Here is a 27,305-nt window from a genome sequence, read left to right as displayed (position 1 = left end):
TAAATGCTCCTAAAAGAGAAGCCTGTCTACTCCCAAGAAAAGTAATGAGACTCTGAGTCCACCAGTGATTACGGCGGCCTGTAATGTGCTGCACTGTGCACCAAAGATGCTGAGGTGTGTGTGTGTGTGCGTGTGTGTGTGATCTGCTTTCAAGTCATTCATTTCTGTTTGCCCAGCAGCTGATTCTTCCCAGCCTGTGACCACGTCAGGGCCCCGCTGTTTTCACTCTGGTTGGACTTGTCAGCAGTGATCAAATCAGACTTTTGTTGAAAGTGAATTTCCCTTTTTCCGACTTGGCTGATTTGATATCTTTGAATTCGTCCCATAATTCCAGGACGCCGCTGTAAATTTCTGCCTTCTGCCAAAGGGTCGGCCTTGAAAGGGCAGGAGAGTCACTTGAGGTGAAACCTGGCGGCAAATTCTGCAGCATCGTGAATAAAATGATGAGGCAGAGCAGAGCCGTGTACGTGATGAAGGTTTATTGATTCACAGTAATGATAAATGAATGGCTTTGTGATTTCTTCTATCGGAAAATGAAATTCGCTTGACTCGACCAGTGTCTGTTCCACAGTAATCCTGAACTTCCACTCAGTAAAATTAAAAAAAAAAACAACAGAAAAACAAAAAACACAATGTCATTTATTTTCCCCACAGAAGAAGCGAACGGCTCCGGACCTCAAGTAACAGTATTGATGAAAACGACCCCGGTCGGCACCGAAGCTTCTGCGGCACAAACAAAAGCTACCTGAATGACGCGGAAATGTGTTTCTAACATCGTAGACGAGTCCCTGAGAGCACGGCGGGTTTTTCTTTTTTATAAATGTGACTGTAGAGAAGCACCACAAAGCTCACACTTTAAAGACGAGCTCCAAACGTGACTGGCCGTGGAAAACAGTGTCCCAGCGCTCTGGCTGCATCCTGGGTGTACAGCAAATACAGTAATGTGACAAGAGTGGTGAACAAGAAGCCAAATGATATATAATTCTAAATAACACAGAGACAGACTGAGGAAAGACGTAAAAAGCAACTATACTTATTCTACGGTTCCATAACATGGAAACCAACCATCAAAAAAAAGGGGGGGAAAAAACTTCAGCAAGTTCAGTATGATGGTCTCACTGAGCAGCAGTGTGTTATACAGGCGCAAAAAATAAGGCCACTGTTTACCGTCTCGGTTTATTCTGCCTCTTACAAATATGTTGTTCTCTTTGAGGAGCAGAAAATGCTAGCTTGTGGTCTCCGCATGGCTGCAAACAGAAAGCACAGCAGCCACTGGTAGTAAAAGCTGTACGTCTGCTGGAGACTGTTTCCAAAGATCATCACCCTTCACTGGCTTCAACCCCCCCCCACCAAATCTCCCAGAAACGCTGAATCGCGCTGGGAGTTACGGCTTCTTGCTCTTCTCCAGATCCCATAAGCAACAGTTCCATGGTGTGTCTTTAAAAAGCACAGGCTGTAGTCCTAACCCCAACTCTAACCTTAAGTCTAACCCAAACAGAGATAATTAAAAGGCTTTTATGCGCTCTCCAAACCCAGGCTGCCTGCCCACCACAATACTGTGGTTTTGTCAAGACAGGGTAAAACTGCCTCCCAGCATAAAGGCCGGAGGGATAAAACTCGATTATTAACCAAGAATAAAATAAGTCAACATTTTTCATTTTTCCTCTCAGCATAATTATGTTTAAAAAAGTAGTATTTTTACCTAAACACAAACAAGCTCCTGACTGACATGTTGCCTATGTGTGAAATAAATAAAACTGTATAAATACATCAATCTGTATATGAAACAATGCATTTGTGACTTTCTGAAAGATGCAACTATAGATAGGAAACGTAGATGTGTTGGCTAATATAAAATAGAATACTGATGTTCAAACGATAAAGTGCTTTGTTCCTTTAAAAAATAACTGAGATTTTGACCAGCCAAGAATCAGAAGTTTGTGTTACAGCTTTTTTCAAACCAAAATCACCTTAAAACACCTAAAGGAATGGAAAAGAAAAGCTTGTAGAATGTATATCACACTGTTCACCTGACACGCAGTGAGCTTAATATAACAACAGACATTATTATGGATGAGCACCAGTAAAGGAAATTACACTAAAATGCAATATTAAGATTTAAAAAAATGATTTTCATATCTTCTAGCGTCTGGATGAGACTTCCTGACAAGCGTCCTCGTCCCCGTTGTCCTCCTCACAGATGAGTGACCATGACTTTTACGCGTTCCACTAGCATAGGGTTTGTTTGGAGTAACTAACTTAATTTACTAATCATCCACATTCACAAATATCAGTAATCTTGCCTAACTGGAAAATCAAAAACATGCTGAGCCGCGAGGCCCTCGTCGCTCTCTCGCCGTTGGCGTCTCCTCAGAACGCGTTTCAGGACGCTCTCGTTTCCAACGAGAAGAGCGACGGGCGCCGCCTCGTGAGTTCTCCCTAACCGTAGATCCTAAAGTTCCTGCCTCCTGGAACCATCCAACCTTCCCCCTCAGTCTGAGCAGTCTCTGGGGTCTCCTGCTGTAGGTTCTGGGCCCCCACCCCACCCCCCTCGGTGGGCTACACGAAGTTGTTGGTGATCTGCCTCTGGTGCTCGAACAGGTCTTCTGTCTCAGCGCTGTAGGCATCACCTGTGACGGAGAAAGTACACTGTAACGCCCTGTCGGAAGGGGGGGGGGTAACGGTAAACATGAAAGGCCTTCTCTCCTCACCGGCGTGGCATCCATACATGTACACTCTGTGGCCGTCGTACTTGCACCGGCACCTCATGACGTTGTTCATGAAGTCGGACTCTGCCATGTCCATGGACGGGTTTACTTCCACCTGCCAGGGGAGATGAATACGGTTGACCTCGGCTGCTAGCGCGATTCGCCGGCTCGCGGCAGCGACCCGCCGCCCCCGACCCGCGAGGCGCGGCTGCACACTTCATCACTGTGACAAACAGTTTTCCTTAGGAAAATCTGAGCATTTATCACCTTCTTGTTTTTCATTACAGCCGCGCTGTATCTCCAGCCGGCGCTCTAACAAGGGGTGTCCTCCGTCTACACACAGTTACAGCACTTTTATAGTTATATATAGCTTTTATAGTCCACTGCTTTCTGGTTTCTTTCTGTTCTATTAAAAACATGTAATACTTTTCCATACAGAATCCTTATTCGGAAAGAAAAAATGCACAATTAATTCCCGACGTCGTTTGAAACACAGTGGTTGTTTGCAGCCTATGGAAGGGGAAAGCATGACCCTGTCACACGCTTGCAGTTAAAAACACGCTCAGACATGCGCAAAACACACTCTTTAAAGGGTCGTAAAGTGTTTTACAGCGTGTATGAAAACATCAGCGGGACACTTATGCCCGCTCAAAACATGATAACCCGCCACACGAGAGGCTGCGTAACTTTACAGCCGACCTTCTTGGAATGTGGTTTTTCCATCTTGTGGCCTCCAGGTTCTGCAGAAGAGCACCCTGCTCTGTTCAACACGCCACCAAAAAGCAGCCTGTGTTCCATAAGGCAGCCTGGAACATCCCTGAATCCAAGCCTGTTGGCACTGTCTAATAGGACTTGTGTCTGCGTTTTAAACCGATTTTGCAAAATACTGCTGATTCAGCTGTTTTTTTCCCTCCCTAATCTGGACTGGCGATAATACTGAGCAGTCACGTACTCTAATAGCTGCTCTGCAAACTGCTACACCCTTTCTAAGTACACGCTGCAAACAGCAACGCTTGAAAAAAGCCTTTGTCAGTGTGTCAACAACCTTCTCTTAATTTTTCAGGGTGAAATTACAGCTCCGTGCTATAGTGCACGTACAGAGGTCTGGTTCGATGGCAGAAGGCGTCGGAGGGGGCAGTAAAACTAAAAACAGGGCAGGAGAAATTCCTAAATTAGCCGATCCTAATGGAAGGGGTGGCGTGGTGCTGCTGGGCGAAAGTGAGTTCATTTGGGTAGTTGGAGTCTTTCATTATCAGCGGGGGTGTCGAGGGGGGGCCTTGAAGGCCGTGCTGGCTGTCAGCTGCACTTCACTCTAAAGGAAAACTCAAAAAAAAATACAGAAGAAGAGGTGTAAATCTGTGCTGTCCTGCAGAGGGTGAGTGATGGACTCTCTTGGCTCAGTTTGTGTTGTAGTGCTTGTTATTTTCAGGTAAATGTGTCTCCCAAGTGCCAGTTTCCTTAAATGACCACGACTTTGTCAGCTTCTTCCAAGTCTCCGTATCTGTCTGCCATTCATTCATTTGTGTGCCATCTCCATATTTTGTAAGTCCTCCTTTATAATTACACCCTGCCCGCATCCTCAGAACTCATCCAGCTGGCTCCAACGCTGCAGCCTCATGTTACACGAAGAAATTCAATAAATCCACCTTTGATAGAGAGAAGTGTAATTACAAAGGATGATTGTGACCTTTCAGACGGCGGTAATTATCAGACGCTGTGACCAATCTTCCACAGACGGGTTGTAATTGACCCGGCTGAGATCCAAGCATGCCGTGGATGGAACAGTCTAAAATGGTAATAGTGGAGAATGCTTGTGCATTTTACTGTTCCCAGTTTAGTTTTTCCCTCGATCCGATCGTTCCTTTAAACACAAGGTTTGATTTTTAAGACCTTAACCCTTAAAAAAAGACATAAAATGACTCCTGACCTGGAAAATATAGTCTCCCGGCCGCACGTCCGTCACGTCGACCCACTGGCAGTCGATGTCGTGGCGATAGGTGTCCCAGCAGCCCACGGAGATGCCCTGGTCGCCCATGTTATAGCAGGAGAAGCGCTTCTGGAGGCCTAATGCAAGCAGCAGGAGCAGCGGTCACATACGTTAGCCGGCACGGTTAATATCCAAATATTCAAACGTCAGATTGAACGGTGGCGATTACCGTCCGGGCAGTACGTGTCCTCCAGACAGAAACTGGCCTTGTGTCCCTCTGCGATCCTCGTCCCGTTCAGAGTCAGCAGATCGTAATGTGTGAACACCTCGATGCTGTGATAATGCCTGCGATGACAGGGCGGAAAGTCAAGGTGAGAGAGCGCACGCGTTGTGTGTGTGTGTGTCTCTGCACGGGCGTGCGTTCGCTTGCACCTGAACACTGGCTCCCTGTGGTTCGCAGCCCAATGACCTCACCGCTCAACACGAGCTTGGGTGTCACCGTAACACCTCTCACAGAGGTTTGTTTACCACCCGTCCGCTTTGCCTGTTTACCTGTTCTGAGTGAATGGAGCGCTTTCAAAAAGCGCCGACCCTCCCTTTAAGAGCTCCGGTGTGTTGTTGTAACAAACCGGGTCAGACTCGACAGTGTGTGTCGCCCTGCGCTGATCTGACGTCGCCAGATTGGCCCAAACATCAGTGGAGCGCTGGCACGGCGGCTAATGGCCACAGCACTGTTTCAGGTCAGCCCTAACGCGGTCAGACGCGTCTCACAAAGCCGATACTGTGGCCGTTAAATGGCTCCTTCTCTCATTCCCATCGGCCCAAGAGGTGCTCTCGTCATCCGGCTGGGAAGGAGCCAGCCAAGTGGAGGGTCCTCAGAACGTGCCTCGCAGCATTACACCAAATGGAAATGAATGAAATATGCTCTTGTGTTTAACGCCCGTGTCGCACACTTTACCGTGTTTTCTTTGCCTGGCAGCAATAGAAAGCGACGAAATTAAATAGCACTTAAATTATTCGAAACGACTCGACATGGAGGAAACATAAGTCGTTAACGCAATTCTGCACAAGCAACAGGTGTTTGTCAGTTTCCCTTAGAAGCCAGAGCTCATTAATGTCCAGGAGCCTCCAAACCACAGTCTCCCCCCCACACACACCCCTCACACACACACACACACACACACACACACACACACACACCCCACACCCCTCAAAGGGCAACCGCAACATCCCACGAATAGCAAACAGTTCTTTCCAGTCCAACACATAAGCACATAAATCCTCTCTACCTGTGACACTGGTGCCACGTCCAGCTCTCTTTTGATGCCTTTGGTCGGAAATCGGAGCGGCCGAGGTTCATGATCCGGGAGGAGAAGCGCAGCAGCCGGCGGTGTCCGTAAGGCCAGTTCATCCTGGCTGCGGATGAGGACAGGCAGTTCTCCTCGTTGGCACAGGTCAGCAGGTGGAGGGGTCGGTCCTCCAGGTAGGCCGTCTCCTGGACCAGCTGCGCGTCCAGAACCAGGTCAGGCGCCGCTACAGGAGATTGACAGCGAGGGTTAAAGTGAGGTTTTTCGGAGGGATTCAGAACTCGAGATGATGTGAAGCTGGACTCACTCTCCGAGCAGGTGACTCCGGCTGCTTTGGTTCCACCGCCTCGAGGACAGTGGACGTGGTTGTTACGGCGACACTGCTGGATGGAAAGCTCCGTGCCCACGCAGTGAGTTCCACTGAGAACCACGTCAGCTGCGTTTGAAGCACTGGGCCAGTACCAAGTCTCCTGTGGAACACACAGGAACACACCTGGCTTTACCTCCTATACGCAACTCATCCAGTGAATCCAGCTGGTCTAAAGCCCAACTAGGACACCCTGTCTGTTGGTCGGGGGAGTCATACCTGATGGGCACTCGCAGCAAAGCCCAGGCCGAGCTGTCTGCATACCACCATGGCTTCATTGATGCCCCAGTTCTCACTGCAGACCGCTCCCCAGCGCTTTCGACCTCCGACCTCCATCAACACCTCCACGCGGCCTTCTGCTGGGACTCTGCCGCCAACAAGCCGTACCTGGACGTCCGTTAGATCAGAGGGGTTAAAATGGGCACTTTGGAAAAGGTTATATTGGAACACAAGCCTTAGCTTACTATGCTCTCTGTGCCAGTTTTAGGGACATTGCAGCGCACTGAGGCATCCTGGCTGTGTTTGAAGGTCCAGGGTTGCACTTCCTGGTAGTAGCAGTCCAGGAGGGAGCGCTCGGCTCCCGAGCACTGCACATTATTCATATGGATGAGTCCTGTACCTGCAGAGGGTAAAGCACGCATGGCATGGATTTAAAGCCTTTTCTAACAATAATAAAGAGAAGACAGCACTTCAAGTCACCGCACATGGGTGGCCCCAAACACCGCGCTCTGTTTCAGGCCACCCGGAGACACAGATTAGCAGATTATGTCACACAGAGAGGAACACACACAGACACGCAAGACTGTGTATATTTTCAATTGAATTTTGCCTTTATCTTTAGCGCCACAATGAAAACATGTCTTGGCAAAATGATTTTTTATTTTTTTTTACACCAGAGCAGCAGAAGATCGACGTTGGTGATCTGTCACACCTCAGTACAACTATTCTGCTGCTGGAGGAAGAGCAGCAACGGCACCTCTGTGCGAGCACAGCAGGTAAATGACCCCCCGCTGTTTAAAACAAGACAATCTCCAAATATCACAGACTACGAAATCAGCAGCTGCTGCTGTCGTAAGAAATGTGTGTTTTCCTGAAAGGAGAAGGAGCTAAAACGGCAAACTGAGGTTGAGCTGCAGTAAACTAACCCAAAACCACATGAACTGGAGGAAAGTGTGAAAAACCAAGAGAGGAGTGCATAAAAGATACGACCAGGAATAGGGACAGGAATGAAGCCAAACCCATCTCTCCGTCTCTCTCTCTGTTGGTTTTTGTTGCTGATTGCAGGCCAGCCTCCATTACTGGTCACCCAGTGTGGCTTCACATGTATGAAAAAGATACATATTTACCACACGCTGCTCCCCGTGTTTAAGTTATCAAGTCAGACTGAAGCCAACTGGAGACGTGCTGAATTTGAACCTTTGGTTTGTCCTCTGAAGCCCAAAATAAGTTTCCAAGAAACATAACATTAGCATGCGTACACAGGCATCTGGGGTGTTCTCCCCACTTTATGTGTAGAGCACACTGCATGTTTCAGCGCCGAACATTCCAAATTATATGGTAAAATAACATTCTTGGCTAAAAACAGAAATGGGGACATTGTCCCTGTAATTCGTATCCATGACAGCGATGATAAAAGTACTGATGAGAGCAGACGTCAGAAGGTAAAAGAAGTCGGGTCTTTTTTCTATTCCAGGTCAAGCTAATAATTAAAACTGGCATGAGGGGCTGTGATGGGAGCCAGATTCAAATAATATACCGACATTTATAATGTTGTTTCAAAGAAAATGCTCTTTTGATGAATATTGTCTGTCTGTCTGTCTGTCAGTCAGTCAGTCAGTCAGTCAGTCAGTCAGTCAGTCAGTCAGTCAGTCAGTCAGTCAGTCTGTGGGTTGTTGAGGGGCAGCTGCCAACTGGAGCAGTCGTGGCTTCACCGGCTCACCACGGTAACCAGTCCTGTGTGTGTGCGCGTGCATGTGTGCATATCCCAGACCAAGGAAGCGTCGCATCCATCCACCCCGATGACTCACACCAGGTTACGGACAAAATTCTCCCTCCAGGAGAGTATCAGCCGCACTGTCTTGACGACCGCAGATCTTTCAGATTTCTCTTAATCACGTCTGACCATCTCTGATGATCCAAACGGCTCATTTGGGTCCTGACGCGATGAGATCTGATCGCAAGACCTCACCCTAACAAAACCTCACATCCTAAAAGAGCCTCATTTAGGACTTTTCCAGCAACATATAGGCCTGTACTTATGTGGCCCTCAAGTGTATGGAAAATTATACACCCGTGTAACAGGCAGAAAGTTGTAGAATGGAAGCTGGGAGCGGACTTTGAAGTTGAATAATCCAGAAATGGCAGCATATATGACAGGGTTGAGGAGAGAGGTGTGTCTGTGGGTCTGTTGGTACAGGTGAATATTGATCTGAAGGGTGTATTTATGAATGCTTTGGTTGACTCAAGCTGCAGCCTATGCGCCACATACTGTATCCATGGAGCTAGCAGCTCTCCTCATGCTGCCCCGTTTAAAGCAACCACAATCTCAGGAGGCACGCTAACAACAGAGAACATAAGCGCCTCCGGGAGCTGCAGTCAAATAAAAGTATAGATTAAATCTGCCATTTGTCAAACCAAAAATGAGCCACATGTAATTCCGAGACCGATTTCATTACTTAACCGCAAAGAGGCATGCGATATATACATGCTGGCCTCGGGCTTATAATAGCTAAATGCTCTGTGGGTGGATCAGAAGAAAGCTATTTTAGAGGGAAAATTGAAACAGTGTTGGCCTTTTTCCTCAGAGTTAAACACCTGTGATCCAGACTGCCGGAGCCGAGCTGACCCTGAAAAATGACCCAGAGACTAACGATGCTGACGGACAGATGAGGAGGGTCGAGAAGCTCAATAGAGCAGATTCGGGTTCTGTTAGATTCATCAGATCGACCAAACCGACAGAATCCTGCACATTTCATCTCTCAGTAAGATTAGAGACCACTGGCTCCCGTCAGGCCTCCTCATGCCTCATTAGGGTGCAGCTGGGCACCGGCGGAATCTGTCCATCGCATGGAAGCTGGAAATGTAAAATTGCAGCAACCGCAGCTCTCAGGCAGAATGAGAATGAGCAGCTTTCAGCAGGATCATGTTTGTGGATTCAGCCACCAAATCGCCGTGGCTTATAGCATCGCATTTAGCATGCGAGTGTGCAGGCGCGCATTGTATTTAGGCAGGTGGCGGCCCTGGCACGGGGCTGGCATAATCACAGCTGGAGAAACTGCCAGCTTTCCAAAGTAACAGACAGAAGGACAGACAGACCGGAGCGGTCATTATCTGATCGGCCTGGGCAGACGTGGCGTCTGAGATGAGCAACAGATAAGCAAAACCTCTTTGGAGCTGTGTAATGTACGATAACCAGATATGTCAGAGCAGCACGCTTCTCACCCACCTTGACCCATGAAGGCTCCTTGCAAGGCGTCCTTTGCAGTACCGAAGCCCAGCTCTCTGCACACTACGCTGGCCGCGGTTCTGTCCCACAGGTGGTCCACAATGGTACCCCACTTGCCATCCCGGAGCACCTCCACACGACCCTCCCCCAGCCTGGGACCGGCCTTCAATCTCACTGGCTGTGAAAAGAAGTGATCTCAGCGTCTTCCACCGCCAGTGTGTTAAAGTCACATTAAAAGGCTCCAGCTCACCACAACTGGATACGGAGCCTGAGGTCTTCCCGACGAGATGCGAGCAAACTGGGGTCCCGGGACACACTTGACCACCGCGTGTCTGCCGTTCTTGCAGGGGGTGGGACTCCTGGGGATTGACAGCTGAGCGTGACACTCTGCCAGGGAATTTTCAGTGCCAAGGCAGTGAACCTTCTCGACCCAGAATCCTTTCTTCTTTGACATGAGACTCAGTCTAGAAGGAGGCAAAGGTTTTTGAGTCAGTGTTGAAAAGCTCCTGACATCAGCTAAAGTTGGGGCACTAAACCCGTCTGTTGGCGCTCTAAAGGGATGTGGAGACGTAAGGAGTGTTCTTTTCTTCTATTACCTTGTGGATGGATCTGCGACCTTACTATCCCATATTTTTCTGTAAAAGACAAATAGAGAAAAAAGAGACGGATATAATTCTGATAGATCTGTGTATTCTGTAAGGTTTCCAACACACACATCATCCCTGGAGGTGGACAAATAATCAGAAATTGATGGAGATTCTTCTTGATAGGTTTTAAAAGGTATGTATTCTGTTCTTGTGTTTAACAGCTCCAGTTCCTTTTGTGTTCCTGAGGGGAGGCTACAAAATATGTGTTCACCAGGAATGCAGGAATTAACTTTGCCAGAAGTAAAAAAAAAAACTAGTTCCAGACAGACATTCTGTTTGAATGTCAGAGCCACAGATAAATACAGGATGCAGGAAAAGGGAAAACGAACAAAGGCAACAAATCGGCAGATTTTAGACGATGATGCTGACCTCAGAAGCCACATGCCATGCAAGGGAAAAGTCCTGACATTCAACATCAGCGGTGTAAAACATTTCTCGGGCAAATGGAGCTCCACCGGGCGTGATGCTCGAAGAAAAACTCTGGCGCGGCGCTGCATGTCCGAGAAATGCCAGAGCCAAATAAAGCACCGCGCATCAGCAGCGCAGAGGAAACCCTGTTTCTTGGCAGACCTGTCGGCAGACGTGCCGCACAGACCACAGCTGGACATCCTCCACCCGCAAACCTACCTACAGGAGGGGCAGGAGCCTAAAAAGGTTGCTGCCCGTGCTCCCTGCTGGAGGTTGCAGGAGAAATCCCCGCTGCCATTTATGAGAGAGCGCCAGCCGAGACCCACAGTGCTGCTCTTCCACAGGCTGCAGCGGTTATTGTGCTGGTGTTTATGGGACTCTAAAATGTGAAAACTCCCAAGTGACAAGCATCAAATTGAGCTGGTGAGGTGTTAGTTTCCATCCCGGCAGCAGAGCGCACACACAAGCGGCTCTTTTCTGGATCTCTGGGGTTCTAAAATCACACCACCACCACAAGTGTTGGTATAAAACTCAGTTTAAGGTCAGAATATAAAGATGTTTCTTTTCTGCTTTATTTAACGAGACCTGCTGAAAGATATCTGGAACAAAAATCACACCCGGATCGGTGGAATTTCCTTAAAAAGATGCCGGTGTTGTAATCTAAAGACACACACGTGACAGTGATGTCACGAAATGTGGCAGCTCGGAACTGCAACACATGATATGGACTTGAACAGTTATTCCTTACAGCGTCTTAAAATAATATCTTTATGTAGCCCGACAGTACTGTAGGGAATTTCAAACAATACTGGATATAAATGACCTTTGGAGGTCACACAGCTGTATGGGCGCCTCTGTGTGTAAATGTGTAATTATAACAGCAGCGATCGCTTCATTCATAGCATTCATCGTTGCAAAAGATACGTTTCCAGCCAAGAAAAGTGAGGCTGATGACAGGAAGGCCCACCCACTCGTTACAGAGGGAAAATTTCCAATAATTTACATGGACGGATGTTTTAAGGTTTGATGCTCTAGCAGTCAGAACCCTTTTAGTTCCTGCCTACTCGGCCTTACTCAGCCAAACACAAAGTCAATTGCAGGTTTTTCTGAGTCTCATCCAAGAGATCACAGGAAGCTCCAAGGCCTGATTTGGAATATTAGCTCACAGTTAATCAGCCTGTGTGTGTGTGTGTGTGTGTGTATTGCTGCAGTAGTTGGGCTGGTTGGAGTTGCATCTCCGAGTCTTTGTGTGTTTTGTAATCTAATTACAGCAGCACTTAAGTGTTATTCTTCAACTGCGCATGCTTTCGGGTATTTTTCTACATCGCGTCCAAAGCTTTAGAAGCCAAATGCGGTAAAATAAATAACGTGAACACATCGAGGGCGGCCGAGTTGCTTAGGCGTGTTTGCGCCGGTCCGGAGACGGCAATGGGCACGTTCAGAGCGAACAAATAACCCTCTGTGTGGACAGAAAACGGGGACAGATTTGGAAACAAACACATCGCGGCGGTTCAGACCACTGTAACTTCTGGGGCTGTTGAGAAACATCAGGTCCTATCCAGCCCAGGGCACACCCTGGACCCAAACCTTAGAATTCAACCACACGACCAGGCAAAATATCAGCACAGTGGCAAACGTTCCATTGTTCTTTCAGGCTGGTGCATTTGCTCAACATGTTCCTTTACTCAAAGTTCTTGTGCCACTTTAAAAAAAGGCAGATTCCCTGCAGGCTTCACTTCAGGACCTTCAAGGTACTTTTCAAGGTACAGCAGCTCTGCCCTTCTATGACACGACTCTCCTTTGGTCAGGAGCCAAACCAGCTGTGCTGTCATCATACAAATCGCCCCATCTCTCGCTTTATTGAACTATAAATTGCACTTCTCATCTCGCATTCTCTGCATTCTTAGCGGCCGCAGAGGCGCGGGAAGTCGTCTCGCCTGCAATGCAGCAAAGCCCGGCTTTAATAAATGAGACCGACAGCTCGGTCTGATCAGCCTTTACAGCCGAACACGCCTGACCTGCAGCCGGATCCAGTCACGACATCACTGTTCCAGGAGAGACCGGTGAATTCAAGGAGAAAGAAGAGAGCGTGGAACCATTTTAGCATTCAGGATGACGGAGACACAACCCTTAGTGTCAGGAGGGATTGCGCAATTGGCGCCACGTGATGGAGAGAATAGCTAAACTGTGAATCACCCATAAATGCCAACATGGGTCCCCTTCACACGGAACGCAGCGATGCGGCCAGACGGCCTCGATTCTTAAAATATTAGTAATCCAGTAATTACGTGCTAATGTGTGGTCCACCAGTGGTTCAGGACCAGGACTTCCTCAAGAACCACATTGAGTTTTTGGTTTTTTGGTTTTTTTAGGGGTGGGAAGAACAGTGAAGACATGGCCTCACTGTTCAGGGTGTGCACCAGTAAACACCAGGGCTGGGACTTTCTGCACTGTTAAAATTGGTTCATTTTATAGATGCAAATTAGCATTTGCGACCCGTTGCATTGCTTAGCACTCAATATTTGACAAATCCCAGCTTTGTGGCTGTTATTTTCCCAGTATTAAGACTCGTCCAAGAAGTTCTTTGTGGAAATCGGCTCCGATGTTTGTTTGCTGTTTTCTCATTTTTTTCCCATATTGCTAATTTTTTGATTTTATGGATGTTACGAAAGAAATTTCACTTTGAGTAACGCTTGATGCTAATTAGCAGAGCCATGAGCGCGACACACTCTGCTGCAGACATAAAAGTGAGGACGCGATGCACGTTCGGCTCAACCCTGCAGGGACAACCCCACCAATAAATTGTGTGGCTTCACCGAGACCCTCATGCGGCTCCGCATTAGCTCCCCCCGTCTCCCCCACAGTATCGATGGGCGACTTAAAGCGCCATCAGCAGTGACATTAAACCTTGGCACAAGAATCCCAAAGTTAAAGTGGTGCCGTTTTATTTTTTTTTCCTGAGAACAGCAAGTTGGAGATAGCATCAAAGAGAGGTAATGAGGTGAGCGAAGGTGATTTGACTGGTGGAGGGTGTGGAGAAAGGGCATCCGAGAGGGGACGGCAGTCTTTTTTATCATCGTCTTAAGGCTGAGGAGGAAAGGGGGTGTAAAGGGGGACATGGGAAGAAGTGGCTGGTGGAGGAAGATAAGCCCAAAAAGTGTCTTTACTCTGTGAATGTGACGATGCTGCGATTGTTGTTTTAGTCCAGATGTGCTGCTCTGCTGAGAGAGAAAAAAAAATAAAAGCTACTCACTTGTAAGTTCTGACGTTGTGCATCGTAGCCTCTGGGAAGCCCAGCATCCCGCAAACAACCCGGCTGCTGTTCACGCTCCAACCCAGGTCGCACACCTGTCTCCATCTCCCAGCATGCTTCACTTCCACCGCGCCCTCCGTGACCAGGGTTTTCCTCTTGGTGGCCATGAGGATGGGACGAAGGCGGACCTCTTCGATTTGCACCTTGCTGTGTCCCTTCGGGAGGAGGCGCCACACCGACGGTCACACACTGTTTTAAAATGAAGACGCGGAGGTGCGAGCTGTCGTTACCTGGTAGTGCTGGGGCCGGTGGAACCTGGGGATCTCCTGTGGGTGTCTGTTTCCGTGGTAGCCATATCCTGCGTGCCCGTGAGAGGCCACGTGGCCCCTCCACTGAGGCGCTGGACTGACCTGAGGCCTGGTGGCCGTGGCCTGGCCCCTGCCGGCTGTTTGATCCAGCCGGCGCTCGGTCGTGCACACCACGCCCAAGTCTTCAGAATGCTTACAGTCATTCACCCCCCAGCCGTTGTGCTTGCATTCCTTCAGTGTCTTTTCCGATCCGTCACAGCGAACGTTGTCCATCCATATCGGACCTGGTGAGTCAGGGGATAGTTAGAGCTGATTAGCTACAACATCAACTAAGAGACCCCAAACGGGGCAGACTTTTTTACTGGCACTCTGATTGAAGGTGTCGCTTTGGTTCCATGTTTAGTAGTAGATACACAGTATTTTACAAGGTACAGTACTGTACTGCTTTCCCTGGAATCCTCACAATCCTCTCTTTAATTTGGATTTAAAAGCAGCAGTAAAGAATCCGTATAGACCACAGCAAGTGTTGCACAAGGCAGCCAAGTAAATGCATGTCATTACCCCGAAACAAATGCCCCCTTTGTCCTATATTTGCTCCCCCAGCTTTCCAAGAGGTCTTAATGAGCTGTAGCCTACAATCTCCAGAGTCATCTTATTTTGGATATCATAATTGGCAGACTTTTCCCCCCTGGCTACATGGAATTCTCTGCAGCAGACAGGTAGAGATGAACCGGTTTGAGCCTGCCTCCTCATCTAGCTCGTCTTAAATCAGACTGAATTAACGGAGCTCTTCACAATGTAGCAATAAAACAGATAAAACCTCGTTTAAAAGGCAGCCCTTTTTGATGTTTCCCCAGTAAAACTGAAATGATCCAGAGTAGCCCTCATAAAGTCCTCTCACCTTGTCCTTCTCCATACTTTGCGCTGTGGGCCCACGTGATGCCGCCCTGGAATCCCAGTTCGCGGCACACCACGTTGGCCAGTTTGAGGTCCACCTCGTCGTCGCAGACGGTCCCCCACGTGCTGTTGTGCAGCACCTCCACGCGCCCCTCGTTCGGCTCTCGGGGGTAGTTGCCTGCCAGGCGCACCTTGGCGGCCGGCGCCCGGACGGCCCTTCGCTGGGCGGGAGTGGTGGTCCGCCGGGGTTCAGAGTGGCCGGGACAGCAGAGCGACAGCAGCAGCAGGAGGGGGAGGCTCCAGCAGAGGTGAAAGGTCATCATGACTGCACAGAGGAGGCCTGGGGGAGGAGAGGGCGAGATTGGAAGGCCAAGTTTTCCAGTCCTTCATTTTTCTGTCCAGTCCGCAAAGATCAGTGACGTCATTTAATGCTGTGGGCGGAGACCCAGGCGGGCACGGGGAGGCCAGGCTAACCCCACAAAGAAAGACCCCAGCTGGAATCAGCCTGCTCAGAGCGGACCGTGTCGCCATGAAGGGGTGTTAAACTATACCGAAGCTTCATTTTAGACTGACACTGAGAATCAGAGCATGCGACACTCCAGGGCTTTTTACACACCTTGGTCAACCTTTGCTTATTCATTTAAGACTAATTGTAGATCCACCTCCTGATCCTCCTCCTTGCATCGAGCTACATTTTAGACTTTCGTCCAGCCACCCAAACGAGGCCTTAATGGCAGATCCACAGCGACTTTCTCAACCTAAATAGGTGATATAGTGGCGCTCAGCCATCGGCCGCCTGAGCACTGTTGATAAGACACGAGTGCAAATGAACAGTTTTGTTATAGTGCTGCGCCTGATCTTGGTCACATCTGGAATAGTGCCGGTCAAGGATGAACCAAAGAACCTTATTCACTGGCCTCACAGTCTGCGATTAAAGATGTGGGCTTTCACATCACAATGTCGCAGCCTTTCCGGAGAGAAACACAGAGCAGATCAAAATAAGAGAGGAATCTTAACTCTATTACTCTTCCTCGTACTTCCTCCATCTGATGGTGAAAAAAAAGTGTGCCGAATAAAAAAGAAAATATGAGCCGATTCAATAGATGCTCAAGTTATTTCTGTTAATAGGTCCAGAAAATCCACCTGTGATGACACAACTGATACCATATAAAGCATCTATACTGTAAATGTAAGTGAAAACTAAAAAATAAGGGAGACATCTTTTGAAAAGCAAATGATTTTTAGACACAAGCGTGTAAAAGGTGAAAGTTCACTTACTTGGCAGGCGTCAGCAGGTCGGGCAGAGTGACTGACTGGAGTGAGTTCTGGCTGCTTTAGGCAATGCTCCTTTCTTCCCTCCTTCTCCCTATATCCCTCCCTCCCTCCTTCCATCCCTCCTCCCGCACTCCAGCTTCACTTTAGGCAACTTTCTCGCCTGGGAGGGTGTTAATGAAATGCAGAGACGTAAATACACCACATCAACGCCGTCTTTACCAACCGGTGCTGTAAAATCTAAAAATATCCCAGCAGCTTTTATTTTCTGGTGGAGAATCAAAGCTGCAGCTTTTGATTTGTGCGATTGTGGATAAATGAGTCAAACGTGCGCTGAGAGATTAAACAGGGCATCAGAAACACAAATCTGACAGCCCCAGTTTGAAAAATAAGCCAGCGCCGACCCAAAATCCAATCAATTTCAGGACAGGAAGTGCAGGAGAAACAGGTGCAGTGAATCATGAAACCAGGTTTCATCATTAAAGTCTGTTTCTTGCTGCGATGCCCCCCCCCTCGGGGGGCACAGGTGGCGCTTTACACAAGCCAGCGTTTCACAACCAGGACAGTTTCGAACATCAAGTTCCAAGTGTTTTAAAGGAACGACCACAGGGTAGATGTTTCCTTGTTGAGAGGGCCACAAACCACCGACACCAAAATAGGTCCGGCCTCGCCGTAGCCACGGTGAATGTGACTGATGAGAGGAAGCCATACCACCCACAGAAGCAGGCTGCTCTCCCTGAACCTGTCATCATGGTATAGAGAACATACATCAAGATGGAGAGGTTCTCCTTCACAGCTCTCTGGCCAGGGTCACTTTGGCGCTGGGTCCCGATCCGGTTTCCTCCAGATGTCCCCTCGGGGCCCCCTGCGCGCCTTTGAAACCTGTTTATTTATTTGCTCGTCCCGGCTGATTCCAGAAGGTTTCGGGGACGGATTTAGCAGCAGGGTCCTGTTTGGTCTCAGGGAGCCGCGTCGATGCGCTATATCTGAAACACGGCTCAGTTCGGACCTGTGAGTAAACCTCGGCGGGCACCTTTTCAGGGGCGACGGGGTTTATTCATAGACCTGAAAAATTACAATCATGACAGAGGAAGGAGAAACCCGTGACACCAACCACCACCGTAAAACCAGCTCCTTGTATCCCGAGGTTTAAAAAAATATATCAGGTAATGTGTATTTGTGCGCGCACGTATAAACTTTGAAGCTGTAATTGAGATGTTTGTGTGTGCCACTGATGTGTGACAGGATGGTGGTCCCTCCCTGAGTGGTAAACCCGAACAGGAAGAGCAGACCTCCCTATTAGAGGGGGCCAAATCAGAGGCCAACAAATATATTAAAATCCACCTAAATACCAGCGTCATGGCCTCACATGTCCTGTTCCATATCAGACAGATTCACCTGAACCAGACAGGTGTCTCTGCCTGTGTGTCAGCATCTCATGGCCTGGTGTGTGTGGGTGTCTGGATGTGTGTGTGGGTGTGTTGTGTGCTAGTGAGAGTGTGTTACAAGGTTTAGGAGGGCTTAGAGTATCTGAGCAAAGCAGCTCTCTGTGGCAGACTCTCCCACTCTCTAATTACACCGCCCGAGCCGGCTCTGCCCTTACCCACAATCTGTAGCGGCATGAAATAAATACATGCTCTCCAACAATAAACAAGTGCCTTTTTAAATGCCCCCCCACCCCCCAAAGCCCTCCCTCTGACTTTCATAATGCTTTTACTTTCCTCCTTTTTACTGTATGGAGATATTCAGCCAGAGGGCTGCAGCTCCTGAGAGCTCCAGGTCTTTTTTTTTTTCTCCTGCAGTTCTTCTCATTATGTATGATGACAGCAACGCATTCACGTGCACGCGTGGAACCCGAGCCAGGAGCAGTTTGTTCAGCCGTGACCCCACGGCTTTCCTTTTTCCTTTCAGGCCGCCAGTTTCACTACAGACGCGGTAGAAAAGTTCAATAATTCACTGTCATCATTTCACTTTGAGGTGATTAATATTTACAATGAGGCTTCTAGAGACTTAGATGCAGCAGTGATGCAATGCAAGAAACCCAACTCTTTGTACAGTAACCTAGAAAATCTCTGCACCTGTTTTGGGGTCTGCGGTGCCGGTAATTCAACAGGAAGTCTGTGTGATGAAATCAAACTATACGACAGAATGGCTTTACCACAGCATCAAGAGCTCACCACAGTTCAGAGTGTGTTTGGCCCCTTTGCATTCTCACACCGTACGGTATAGATCATCACGTACTGAAGTTTTACCCCTTTACAAAAGCAAATAAAAAAATCACAACAGACTAAACAGAGACATGATCAAAATGGCGACAAACTAGGATGTTGATGTGAATTACAGACTGCACAATTGTATGATACAACAGGGGAAAAGAATGAATTTATGGCTTTCAGTCAGTGTTCAAATATTGATATTTTGAGCCTCTGTCAGATCTCCTTGAAGGCCGTTCTGGTGGTTTGGAGAGCTGCCCTGAAATGAAGAATCAGCAGACACTTTTGTTCTACTTACAGGAACAGCTAAGAAAAAAGAAAAAAACAGAGTCCTTCCTGTTTGTTCCCTGGTACAAGGTCATACCTTCTGCAAAAGCGTACAAGAAAAAGTACTTGTTGCTATATATTTATAGTTTTTCTTAATTAAATTTGTTCATAGATTAGCCACCAACGCATTGGTGTTGCATCAGGTCACACCAAAATTTTAAACTGTTTGCAAATTCATCATCTCTGCTGACAAAGCATGAACCTAACCTAACCCCCGAACGATCAGCAAGTCCTGTACTGTGTGCAATACCGCCACCGCGTGGTCGAATGGAAGAACGCACCCCTGCGCCATTACTCACGAACAGAGACGGGCCTGCTTCAAATACTTTTATTAAATATAAAACACTCTTGTGCAGTGCAGTAATGCTAAAAATATTTGGAAAATGACAAGGTTACAGTGCTCGATTTATCAATGTGCACATAAATAACTTTTTAATCTTGCATGTCATACAGTTGAAAAACAAGACGGATAAATAAAACCTTGTATCCATCCTTTTTAAAATATCCACAGGAAGAAAAATGATTAATCTACTTAATTAAATGCACAGTGCAGCAGTCAAATACAGGGAGAAGCACATTTGTTAAATTGACAAGCGCAGGCTTTTACTTATTTTTTTTTCTTCTACAAGTTTGAGCCTCAGGTGAAAACAGAAGAAGCCAAGCATGTGACAGTGGTTGCACCAGTGAATCCTGATATTGCCGTTTTTATAATATTAGATCACTGAAAACGGGACACATTAAGGTCCATAAACTGAGGAAATGAATCAAAGAAATTAAATGTGTTATTAACCGGCTCCGACGACGTATAAAAACAGCTATAAATAGGAAAATAAATACTCTCACTATGCCGCTTTAATGTAGTGTGGTCTGGCACCGGCACTGCTGCTGTTAAACCTTTTTGTACTTGATAAACGTGACAGACGTATTGTCTAGTGTTGTTATTCATAAAAATACAAATATTCCCGCTGCAGGCTCGAAGCTATTCTTTGGTTCAACAATACTGAAAAGACCGACCGATCAGACAAAAACACTGTTTTAGAACATTCCAAAGGGGGAGTTTGGGTACCTGTGAATGTGTGTTTTCTACCTGTGACGTCTGCTCTGTACCTGTGTCGGTCTGACAGACTTACAGACAGCGAGGAGGACACTGCCTGACCTGGAAATGCTCATTTGTCCATCAGGCGCGCAGCACTAACTTTCCCTCTCAGTTCAAAACAAACCGAAACATTCATCTGTGGAACCATAACCAGGCATGTCAAGTACGACCGGCGTGTCTCCGTGACAACAGAACAGACGCAAGGTCCAAGAATGTTATTATATGGTTGAAGGCAATTATTTTTTATAGGCTAAGCAAAGTAATCTGAGTATCTGATCCATAAACGTCCCTTCTCAATCATCCAGTCTATCCATGCACGTATCATCAAATTAGGAGGAGACGTGTGAGCCGGCGACTTATTAAAAGCTGCGACAATGAGATGTAAAGTCCGTCTGCTGAAGGACAACCTGTGCTGAAACCCCCAAGCTCACAAACAGCCGCTGACAGCATCGATCAAACGAGGGCATCTGCGGGAGGAACCCTCCTTGTGTTGGAAATTAGGAGCTGGCTGTTCCCCTGATGAACCCTGGCCTGAAATTTTCGTTAAAGGCTTTAGTTACTGCAGCACAGAGCAGGAGCTGCTTCCGGTTTTCAACAGTAAACCAGACAGTTTCACTTCCTTGTTTGGGTACCTCCCTTAAATAGAGACAAGAGAACAGGTCACCCTCTTTGTCACCACTTTCGGCCCGTTCAGTAGAAGCAGGGTGAACGTTGTGAGGCCACATACGGTGCTGACAAACCCCGAACCGGCGTCTGATCCTTCTGACTGCTCTGCTCCATTCTGCTATGGGAATTATTAATGTAGCCCTGACAGAACCTGGTCCCATACGCGCCGAGTCTTTCGGTCCAGTCCGCTGCTCGCAGGCTGATTTTAAGGCTGCCAGGGCTTCCTGTCCTTGCCTTTCTGATCAGGAATGTGTTTGTAGTGGCAGTTGTCCCCAAAATGGCAGCCGGTTGTTCTCCAGAAGTAACACTCATCTCCATTCACCGGGCCACGCCGCCGTGGTCTGAAGACAGAAAAGGATGCAGGATGTCAAAGCACCGTCCTACTGCAGCAATGCTGAATGTCTCGGTTCTTACCCGGCGGCGAGCCCAGCCTGCTGCGTGACGGGGAGACAGGTCTTCAGAGGGACAGGGATGACCCTCTGGGGGCGCCGGTCGGGATACCGCACAACTAAACGTGTGTTCTTAATACAATAACCCTGTGAAACACAATTAAGACTAATTTCTCGGGTGTTTGTGGATCCCCAGTAACGGGTCAAAAACATGTTCGGGTTGCCTCAGGACTTATTGGGCGAGAGAAAAGGCAGGATTCTGAGAGAAAATTGGGACTTACATTCAGTTTCTCCATAGCGTGAGCAGCTGCGTCGGCACTCTTGAAGTTGACAAAAGCGCAGAACCTCTCGTGCAGCACGCGGATGCTCTCAATGTCCCCACACCTGCGACGCAAGCCGAACCACTCAGAAGATGCCTCAATAAGAACCTTCTTTTGCTAAGAGCAGCGACAGCTATTTGATACTGCATCGGGGTCATACGCTTTAAAAAGGTCCCAGAGGTGTTTCTCTGTCAGCTCCGTCGTCACATTTCCCACCCACAAAGATCTGCAGGGGCTCCTGAAAACAACCAAAGCATTAGCACTGTAAAAACAACAAAAACAACCCCGGAACGTTCAGGGGAAACGTATGAGGTCAATCCCACCTACCCAGGTTGCACAAGGGACTGATCTTGACCCCCAGCTGCAAGACAAAAAGGACCTCTTTAAAAACCATACACACACACGGCGGCTGCATCCCATCACACACACATTACTGCTGTGGCAGTGTTAATAGAGAACGCAGATGCTTCGCTCTCGAAGTGGAGAATGTGTGACCTCACCCCTGCCAACATCCGCATACGCTGCCAGAACTGCCGGCACAGTTGAATACTTCTCCAGCAGCAGCAGACTTTGCCCTTCTTCAAAATGCAGCTCCTTATCAAAGAACACACACACACATCCGTGGCAGGTTCCAGCAAAGTCATTAAAGCTTGATAGAAAGTAAACGGGGCTACTTTAATGCGGCGTTTGTTCTGAAACTGGAAAGACGAGATGAAGCCGCTCTAAATAGCGTTCAGAGGAAGCAAATCTAACAGGAAATAACTTTGCCGCTCCGCTTGTGAATGAACTCACCATCAGCTGCAGCACTTTGCAGTTCAGGAGATCCATGGCGGCCTCCTCGCAGTCCGTGTCCAGTTTCAGGACCTGCTCCATGGCCCGCTCCGCCTCGCTGTACCGCTGAGCCACACAAACGAGATCTTTTCGCTCCATTCTGCGGCGAAAACGCTTCTGTTGCCGCGGGAGGTTTCACTCACCCTCAGGCCCATGAGAGCCCTGCCCTGGCGAAAGTGTCCCTTGGGCCAGTCTGGGTCCAGCTGAATGGCCCGCTCGGCGTCCGTCAGGGCCTCGGGGTACTGCTCCAGGCAGTAGTAGCAATAAGACCGGTTCCCAAAGATCCTACAAAACAAGATGCAAAAGGAGCCGTGCGATTCCTCCACAAGTCACGTGCGACTGGTCGGTGATCTACCTGTAATCCTTCGGGTCACATCTGATTGCTTCTGTAAACAAAGCCACGGCTTCCACGTACTGCCCTTGCTGCACCAGCTTTATCCCTTTTTCTAGTTGGGAGAAAATCAAAACCGTGTCGGTAACTTATCCCACGGGGACACGAAACCTCAGGCTGGCCACAGATCTGCATAACAAGATTCTTCCGCCCATGCTGGAGGAACCGCTCTTTTCCCTCAACAACATGTTCCTCCTCCATTGGGCGACTTGTATGGCTGATCACTTGCATTTCTACCAACCGCTGCATTGCTCACCAGTCAGAGATTCACTCTTTTTCCATTCAGTCCCATTTGTCTGTAAAAACACAGTAGATAGTAGTGAGATAGAGACGTGGCTGTTATGCTGCTGAACATGAGGACACCGGTGGGGTGTCTATGATTGGCTGCTGCACACAAAAACACACACCAGGTCCAATGTTCAGTTCCCCAGTCGGGAGGCTGTGCTATACGCTCTCATCATACAGGGTCAATGCTCGTCCACTCACCTCTCTTTTGGACTCGTTCTCCTTGTTTTCTTTGGATCTGCGGCTCGATCCTTTGGGTCTGATATGGCTAGCAGCATTAGCGAAGAAGGCACTGCTTTTATCCCACTCTGGATCCTGCCTCATACACAAAGGGAAGTGAACACACATGGAATCAGATGAGCAGCCGCGGATGACCCGGTGCCCCCACCTCTTCACTGGATTTAATCCGGGTCTTCTGACATTCTCCGATTCCCGAAGGCGCCATGTCTGCAGTGCTGACATAACTGTATGTGCCTGGTGTCGTCTTTAAGTTCTCGGCGCCCACTTCTGCCTCTGACTCGCTCTCGTCCAGCTCAGAGTCGGCACCTGCCCCCTCATCTTCATCCTGGTGCGCGCGACAACGCAGATCTTCAGCGATGCGCAGTTAAAGATAAAAACATATAAAAACATGCACTCGGGCTGGCTAAAGTCAACTTTACCCCTTCGCCACTCTCGTTCAGGACAACCTGCTCCGGTTTTTTACGCTTCCGGCGGCGCTGAAATAAATTCAGGAAGTGATGCGTAAGGAAACGAGCAATTTTAGTTCCCACTTACTAAAAAATAGATTCTACTGAAACTATTCTTGAAGGGTGTCGAGGAGAGCTCACCTTCTTTTTGGCTTTGCGCCGCTCTGCCCTCCGTCTGGCCTTCTCCTCCTCGCTCAACTCCTCCTCTTCTTTGATTGCATCCTAATCGCACAAGAAAACAGTGAAAAAAACAGCACACTGGCCTCTGGATGACCTGTCAATCTGACCCCAGCTGTGTACCTTTGACAGAGCGGTATGGCCGCTCGGGTCAGGGGTGGCAGCGCCGTAGTCCATCTGGTCCTCCTGCTGCTGCTGCTGGACAGAGGGACCTGTTCACAGATGCACACCACTTTAATCTTTAGAAATCTTCATGTCAGTGTCCTACCAACCCAAGCGGTCCTGCAGGGGGAAGTAAACAAAGGGGCCGCCTTTCTTTTCAACGTGAGAGCGAGAGGAAACGGGAAATCATGTTAGAAAATGACACCCGAGTGATTCCTGAAACTGCACAACAAAGCAGTTACAGATCACAAGCGTGCCAGTGATGGCAACTCTTCCCCACATCTGTGCCTCTGCAGCTATTGGAGCACACACTCGAGCTTTAACCCTCAAAGCCCAACTCGGATCTGGTGTTGTATCATTTCCTGCACCTGCAGCTCAAACACAGAAAATCAAAACCTGGAAATGATGAAATCTGATCACTGGAATTTGAAGGGATTATTGCTTCCAGCCCATAATCCTGCATCACTCCTATCCAAAACACCAGCAAGCATAAAGGAGTTGATCCAACCTGTTACGATGTCATCTGGAGACGGAGATTTATTTTTAGAATAAATTTATGTGTAATGAGTTGGCGCCGCTACGGTAATTTGGCTGTCTGGTGCAAATGGACTGAAAGAAGGGATCAGAACTCCACACTGCAGGTTTGGGATTCCCAGAAAGCAAACGAGCTGCTTAAATCCTTTTCTCTTTTCATTTTTTCTCCCTCCTCGGCGTCGTGCCATGACTTGAGCGAGAGCGAGGCCAGGCGACTGCAGCTCCCCTCCCTTTCAGCAACCACCAGATTAGCTCAAGGTCTGCAGGTCTTACGCATCATTTGTTGGGGGTAAAGACGGACGTTCACAACATTCAGTCCCCCTCTTATTCATAAACATTATCAATCAACCCGATTATGTCTCTAGAACAGTATCATCTATGCACGTGTGCACAAGTGCACTCTCTAAACAACATTTGACAGTGTAGTTCCAGTAAAAACACTACTACTATTGGAGAAGTGACTGCATAAAAGCACAACTATTAATGTCCATTCCATCACGTTTATGCAACAGACATAAAGTCTCTTAAACCTGATTTAATCTAAAGCCTAAACACAAACTGAAAGAACACACAAATCTCCTGTGTAAGAGACAAAAGCCGAAGCAGAGCTCCTCCCGTCAGCTGATCCAGCTTCATTTGTACATGTACAGGAATGTCCTCTGGAGAAATAACCGATACAAGCTACAACTCACTAGACTACTCTGCCTCTCCTGCCCCGGCTTTTTTAGGTCCTTGGTTTCCAGAAAAATAATGCTGAGTTAAGGCCAGAGTTGTGTTACCAATCGATGTGTCCTGGAGATTCACAGCTACTTATTTTACTGCTCTCCTGCAAGTCTAGACTCTTGATTTTAACTCTTAAACACCCAAACACTGATAGATAGATAGATAGATAGATAGATAGATAGATAGATAGATAGATAGATAGATATCTTGTATAGGCTATTGGGTTATAATAGGTTGGTTCAATAGACAAAGTACAGTTAGCTAAATAGAACACACACATACAGGCCCTTTTTAATGGAAATATAGGGAAAACCTAACAAATAATAAATATATTGGCCTGTTCAGCTGATCTGAGCGGATTCAATGTCCACAAAGGTAAATCACCACATTCAATTTGAATATTCTGGGAGATTTTGGCCTGTGGCGGTTTTATCTTTTAAAATTAACTACCCTGAACAAGGAAATGGACCAAAAGAGGAAGAATGACTGAGGGAGACTCTGAAATAATCACCAATGACTGTTAGAGACGTTTTTAGACGTTTACGAGCCAAAAAGAAAACCCCAAAAAAATAGACGCTGACAATCTTGAACCATTTTTAGCGTTTAGCGCATATTTGCCGCTATGTGTGGCATTCCTAAAAGTTTACAGTGTGTTTTACTTAGTTTGGCCAACTTTAAGGTGTGTTTGGGGGTCTAAAGTCTGGCACCGACGGTGGGTCAAGCATGGGTGGAACTGAGGAGCCTTTATTGTTTCAGCAACAAGTCAGATTGAGCTGGATGACAAAGGCGAATTCGAAGCACGGCCGCAGAAACACTTTAATGTATAGATTTTATCCGCAGATTGAGCTTGGGATATGTTATCACTTTCATTTCCAGCACCGATCCAACTTCTCGCCGAGTTCGGTAACTTTTGAAAAGTGGTCTTTTCTTACCGTTGCCGAGTCCCAACAGCCTGCATATATGTCTGGTGTATTTCATGAGCGCCACCATCCAGCATTATTGGCTCAAATACCCCGCCTAAGTAAAAACAATGTTTTTTTTAGCGAACGTTTATGTCAGCGTGAGGAGGTTTGAAACATTTGGGAAACCGATAGCGACTCTGCTGGAGTTTTTTTTTTTTTTTTTCAATATGGTTTGGCCCACTTCCGGTAGCGACCCGCGAGCGATGACGCCGGAAACGCCCTCCAGTCTCGTCTTAAAGGCGCAGGTCCCCGATTAATGATCGGCTCACTCTGTTCCATAACCCGCTCCAGGCCGCACACCTCGTCCACAGCAAACTACAGGTCGCGTCAATCAATAAAACAAGCCCGTTTGTTTGAAGAGAGTCGCCATTCATTTACCCCTAAAGTATAAACAGATAAGAAGTTACATGTTTTTGCGGTTACGTTATATAATTATTCTTATTGTTATATTAAGATAAAGATGCAGCGAAGTACAGAGATAGCAGCACACAATGCACACTTACATAGGACTTCAATAAGTACTTGATCCTTAAAGAAAAGAAATATGAATATACAGATTAAATATAGAAGATGACAGAATAAGAATAGGGAAGTAACAAAATACAAAGGCAGTATTTACCAAGGTAATCATGCAAAGTGTAAAGGTCACATTATTGCACATGTAAAGTTATTTCAATACAGAGATAGTGTGTGTGATATTGCACATAGTGTTTATATTATTCATTTTTATTGCCCAGTTACTCTGAGCATGTTTGGTTGTATAGTCCAACTGCAGTAGCGCAGAAGGATCGACAGTATTTCCTGTTGTTGAAGGAGCTGATGTCATAGTCTCCTGCAGGATCTGGGTGTTCCCCATGATGGATCTGAGCTTTGCCCCCATCTTCCACCAACTCCAGGGAGCCAACTGGGCAGCCCAGGGCAGAGCTGCCTTTCTTTCTCTTCCTGTCTGCTGCTGTGACAACGCCACAAAAATGGCTGAAGTCCTTTAAAGAAAAACCAAAAAA

General features: G+C 47.6%; 2 protein-coding genes across 4 annotated transcripts; both read right to left on the bottom strand.

Moving 5' to 3' along the window:
• Nucleotides 1–462: 462 nt before the first annotated feature.
• Nucleotides 463–16,646, bottom strand: loxl4 (lysyl oxidase-like 4). Its single transcript, XM_057048161.1, has 15 exons — nucleotides 16,546–16,646; nucleotides 15,272–15,607; nucleotides 14,353–14,654; nucleotides 14,063–14,277; nucleotides 10,351–10,389; nucleotides 10,005–10,218; nucleotides 9,755–9,932; nucleotides 6,774–6,928; nucleotides 6,529–6,696; nucleotides 6,250–6,412; nucleotides 5,925–6,168; nucleotides 4,865–4,980; nucleotides 4,636–4,772; nucleotides 2,712–2,823; nucleotides 463–2,630 (listed from the first exon to the last, which is right to left on the bottom strand). The coding sequence occupies exons 2-15, from the start codon at nucleotides 15,588–15,590 to the stop codon at nucleotides 2,560–2,562; spliced, it is 2,433 nt and encodes an 810-aa protein (XP_056904141.1). The 5' UTR covers nucleotides 15,591–15,607; nucleotides 16,546–16,646; the 3' UTR covers nucleotides 463–2,559.
• A 2,746-nt stretch (nucleotides 16,647–19,392) lies between these two features.
• zgc:123010 (uncharacterized protein LOC641500 homolog) lies at nucleotides 19,393–26,520 on the bottom strand. Of its 3 annotated transcripts, none has more exons than XM_057046974.1 (16): nucleotides 26,272–26,520; nucleotides 24,044–24,132; nucleotides 23,885–23,965; nucleotides 23,717–23,773; nucleotides 23,446–23,622; nucleotides 23,259–23,372; nucleotides 23,029–23,068; nucleotides 22,737–22,827; nucleotides 22,525–22,666; nucleotides 22,343–22,447; nucleotides 22,051–22,144; nucleotides 21,878–21,911; nucleotides 21,711–21,788; nucleotides 21,512–21,614; nucleotides 21,256–21,377; nucleotides 19,393–21,182 (listed from the first exon to the last, which is right to left on the bottom strand). In XM_057046974.1, the coding sequence occupies exons 1-16, from the start codon at nucleotides 26,327–26,329 to the stop codon at nucleotides 21,047–21,049; spliced, it is 1,521 nt and encodes a 506-aa protein (XP_056902954.1). In that variant the 5' UTR covers nucleotides 26,330–26,520; the 3' UTR covers nucleotides 19,393–21,046. The 3 variants fall into 3 exon arrangements, with proteins under 3 accessions (XP_056902954.1, XP_056902956.1, XP_056902955.1); XM_057046976.1 differs by having other exon boundaries at nucleotides 24,044–24,115; nucleotides 26,272–26,444; XM_057046975.1 differs by lacking the exon at nucleotides 26,272–26,520 and adding an exon at nucleotides 24,193–26,244 and having other exon boundaries at nucleotides 24,044–24,115.
• Between the last annotated feature and the right edge of the window lie 785 nt (nucleotides 26,521–27,305).

The sequence above is a fragment of the Takifugu flavidus genome, chromosome 11 (genome assembly GCF_003711565.1).
Source record: "Takifugu flavidus isolate HTHZ2018 chromosome 11, ASM371156v2, whole genome shotgun sequence".
In the NCBI taxonomy this organism is placed as follows: Eukaryota; Metazoa; Chordata; class Actinopteri; order Tetraodontiformes; family Tetraodontidae; genus Takifugu; species Takifugu flavidus.
The sequence above is the reverse complement of the archived record's forward strand: the minus strand, read 5'-3'. Positions and strand labels throughout refer to the sequence as shown.

Coding starts and splice junctions, on each gene's coding strand:
- loxl4 (XM_057048161.1), bottom strand. CDS start 15,590: ATGATGACCTTTCACCTCTGCTGGAGCCTCCCCCTCCTGCTGCTGCTG. Junction 10,390..14,062: donor CACAACGTCAGAACTTACAA/GTGAGTAGCTTT, acceptor TGTCTTTTACAG/AAAAATATGGGATAGTAAGG. Junction 4,981..5,924: donor ACGTGGCACCAGTGTCACAG/GTAGAGAGGATT, acceptor CTGTCATCGCAG/GCATTATCACAGCATCGAGG.
- zgc:123010 (XM_057046974.1), bottom strand. CDS start 26,329: ATGGTGGCGCTCATGAAATACACCAGACATATATGCAGGCTGTTGGGA. Junction 23,069..23,258: donor AGAACGAGTCCAAAAGAGAG/GTGAGTGGACGA, acceptor GTGTTTTTACAG/ACAAATGGGACTGAATGGAA. Junction 22,667..22,736: donor TGTGACCCGAAGGATTACAG/GTAGATCACCGA, acceptor CTTGTTTTGTAG/GATCTTTGGGAACCGGTCTT.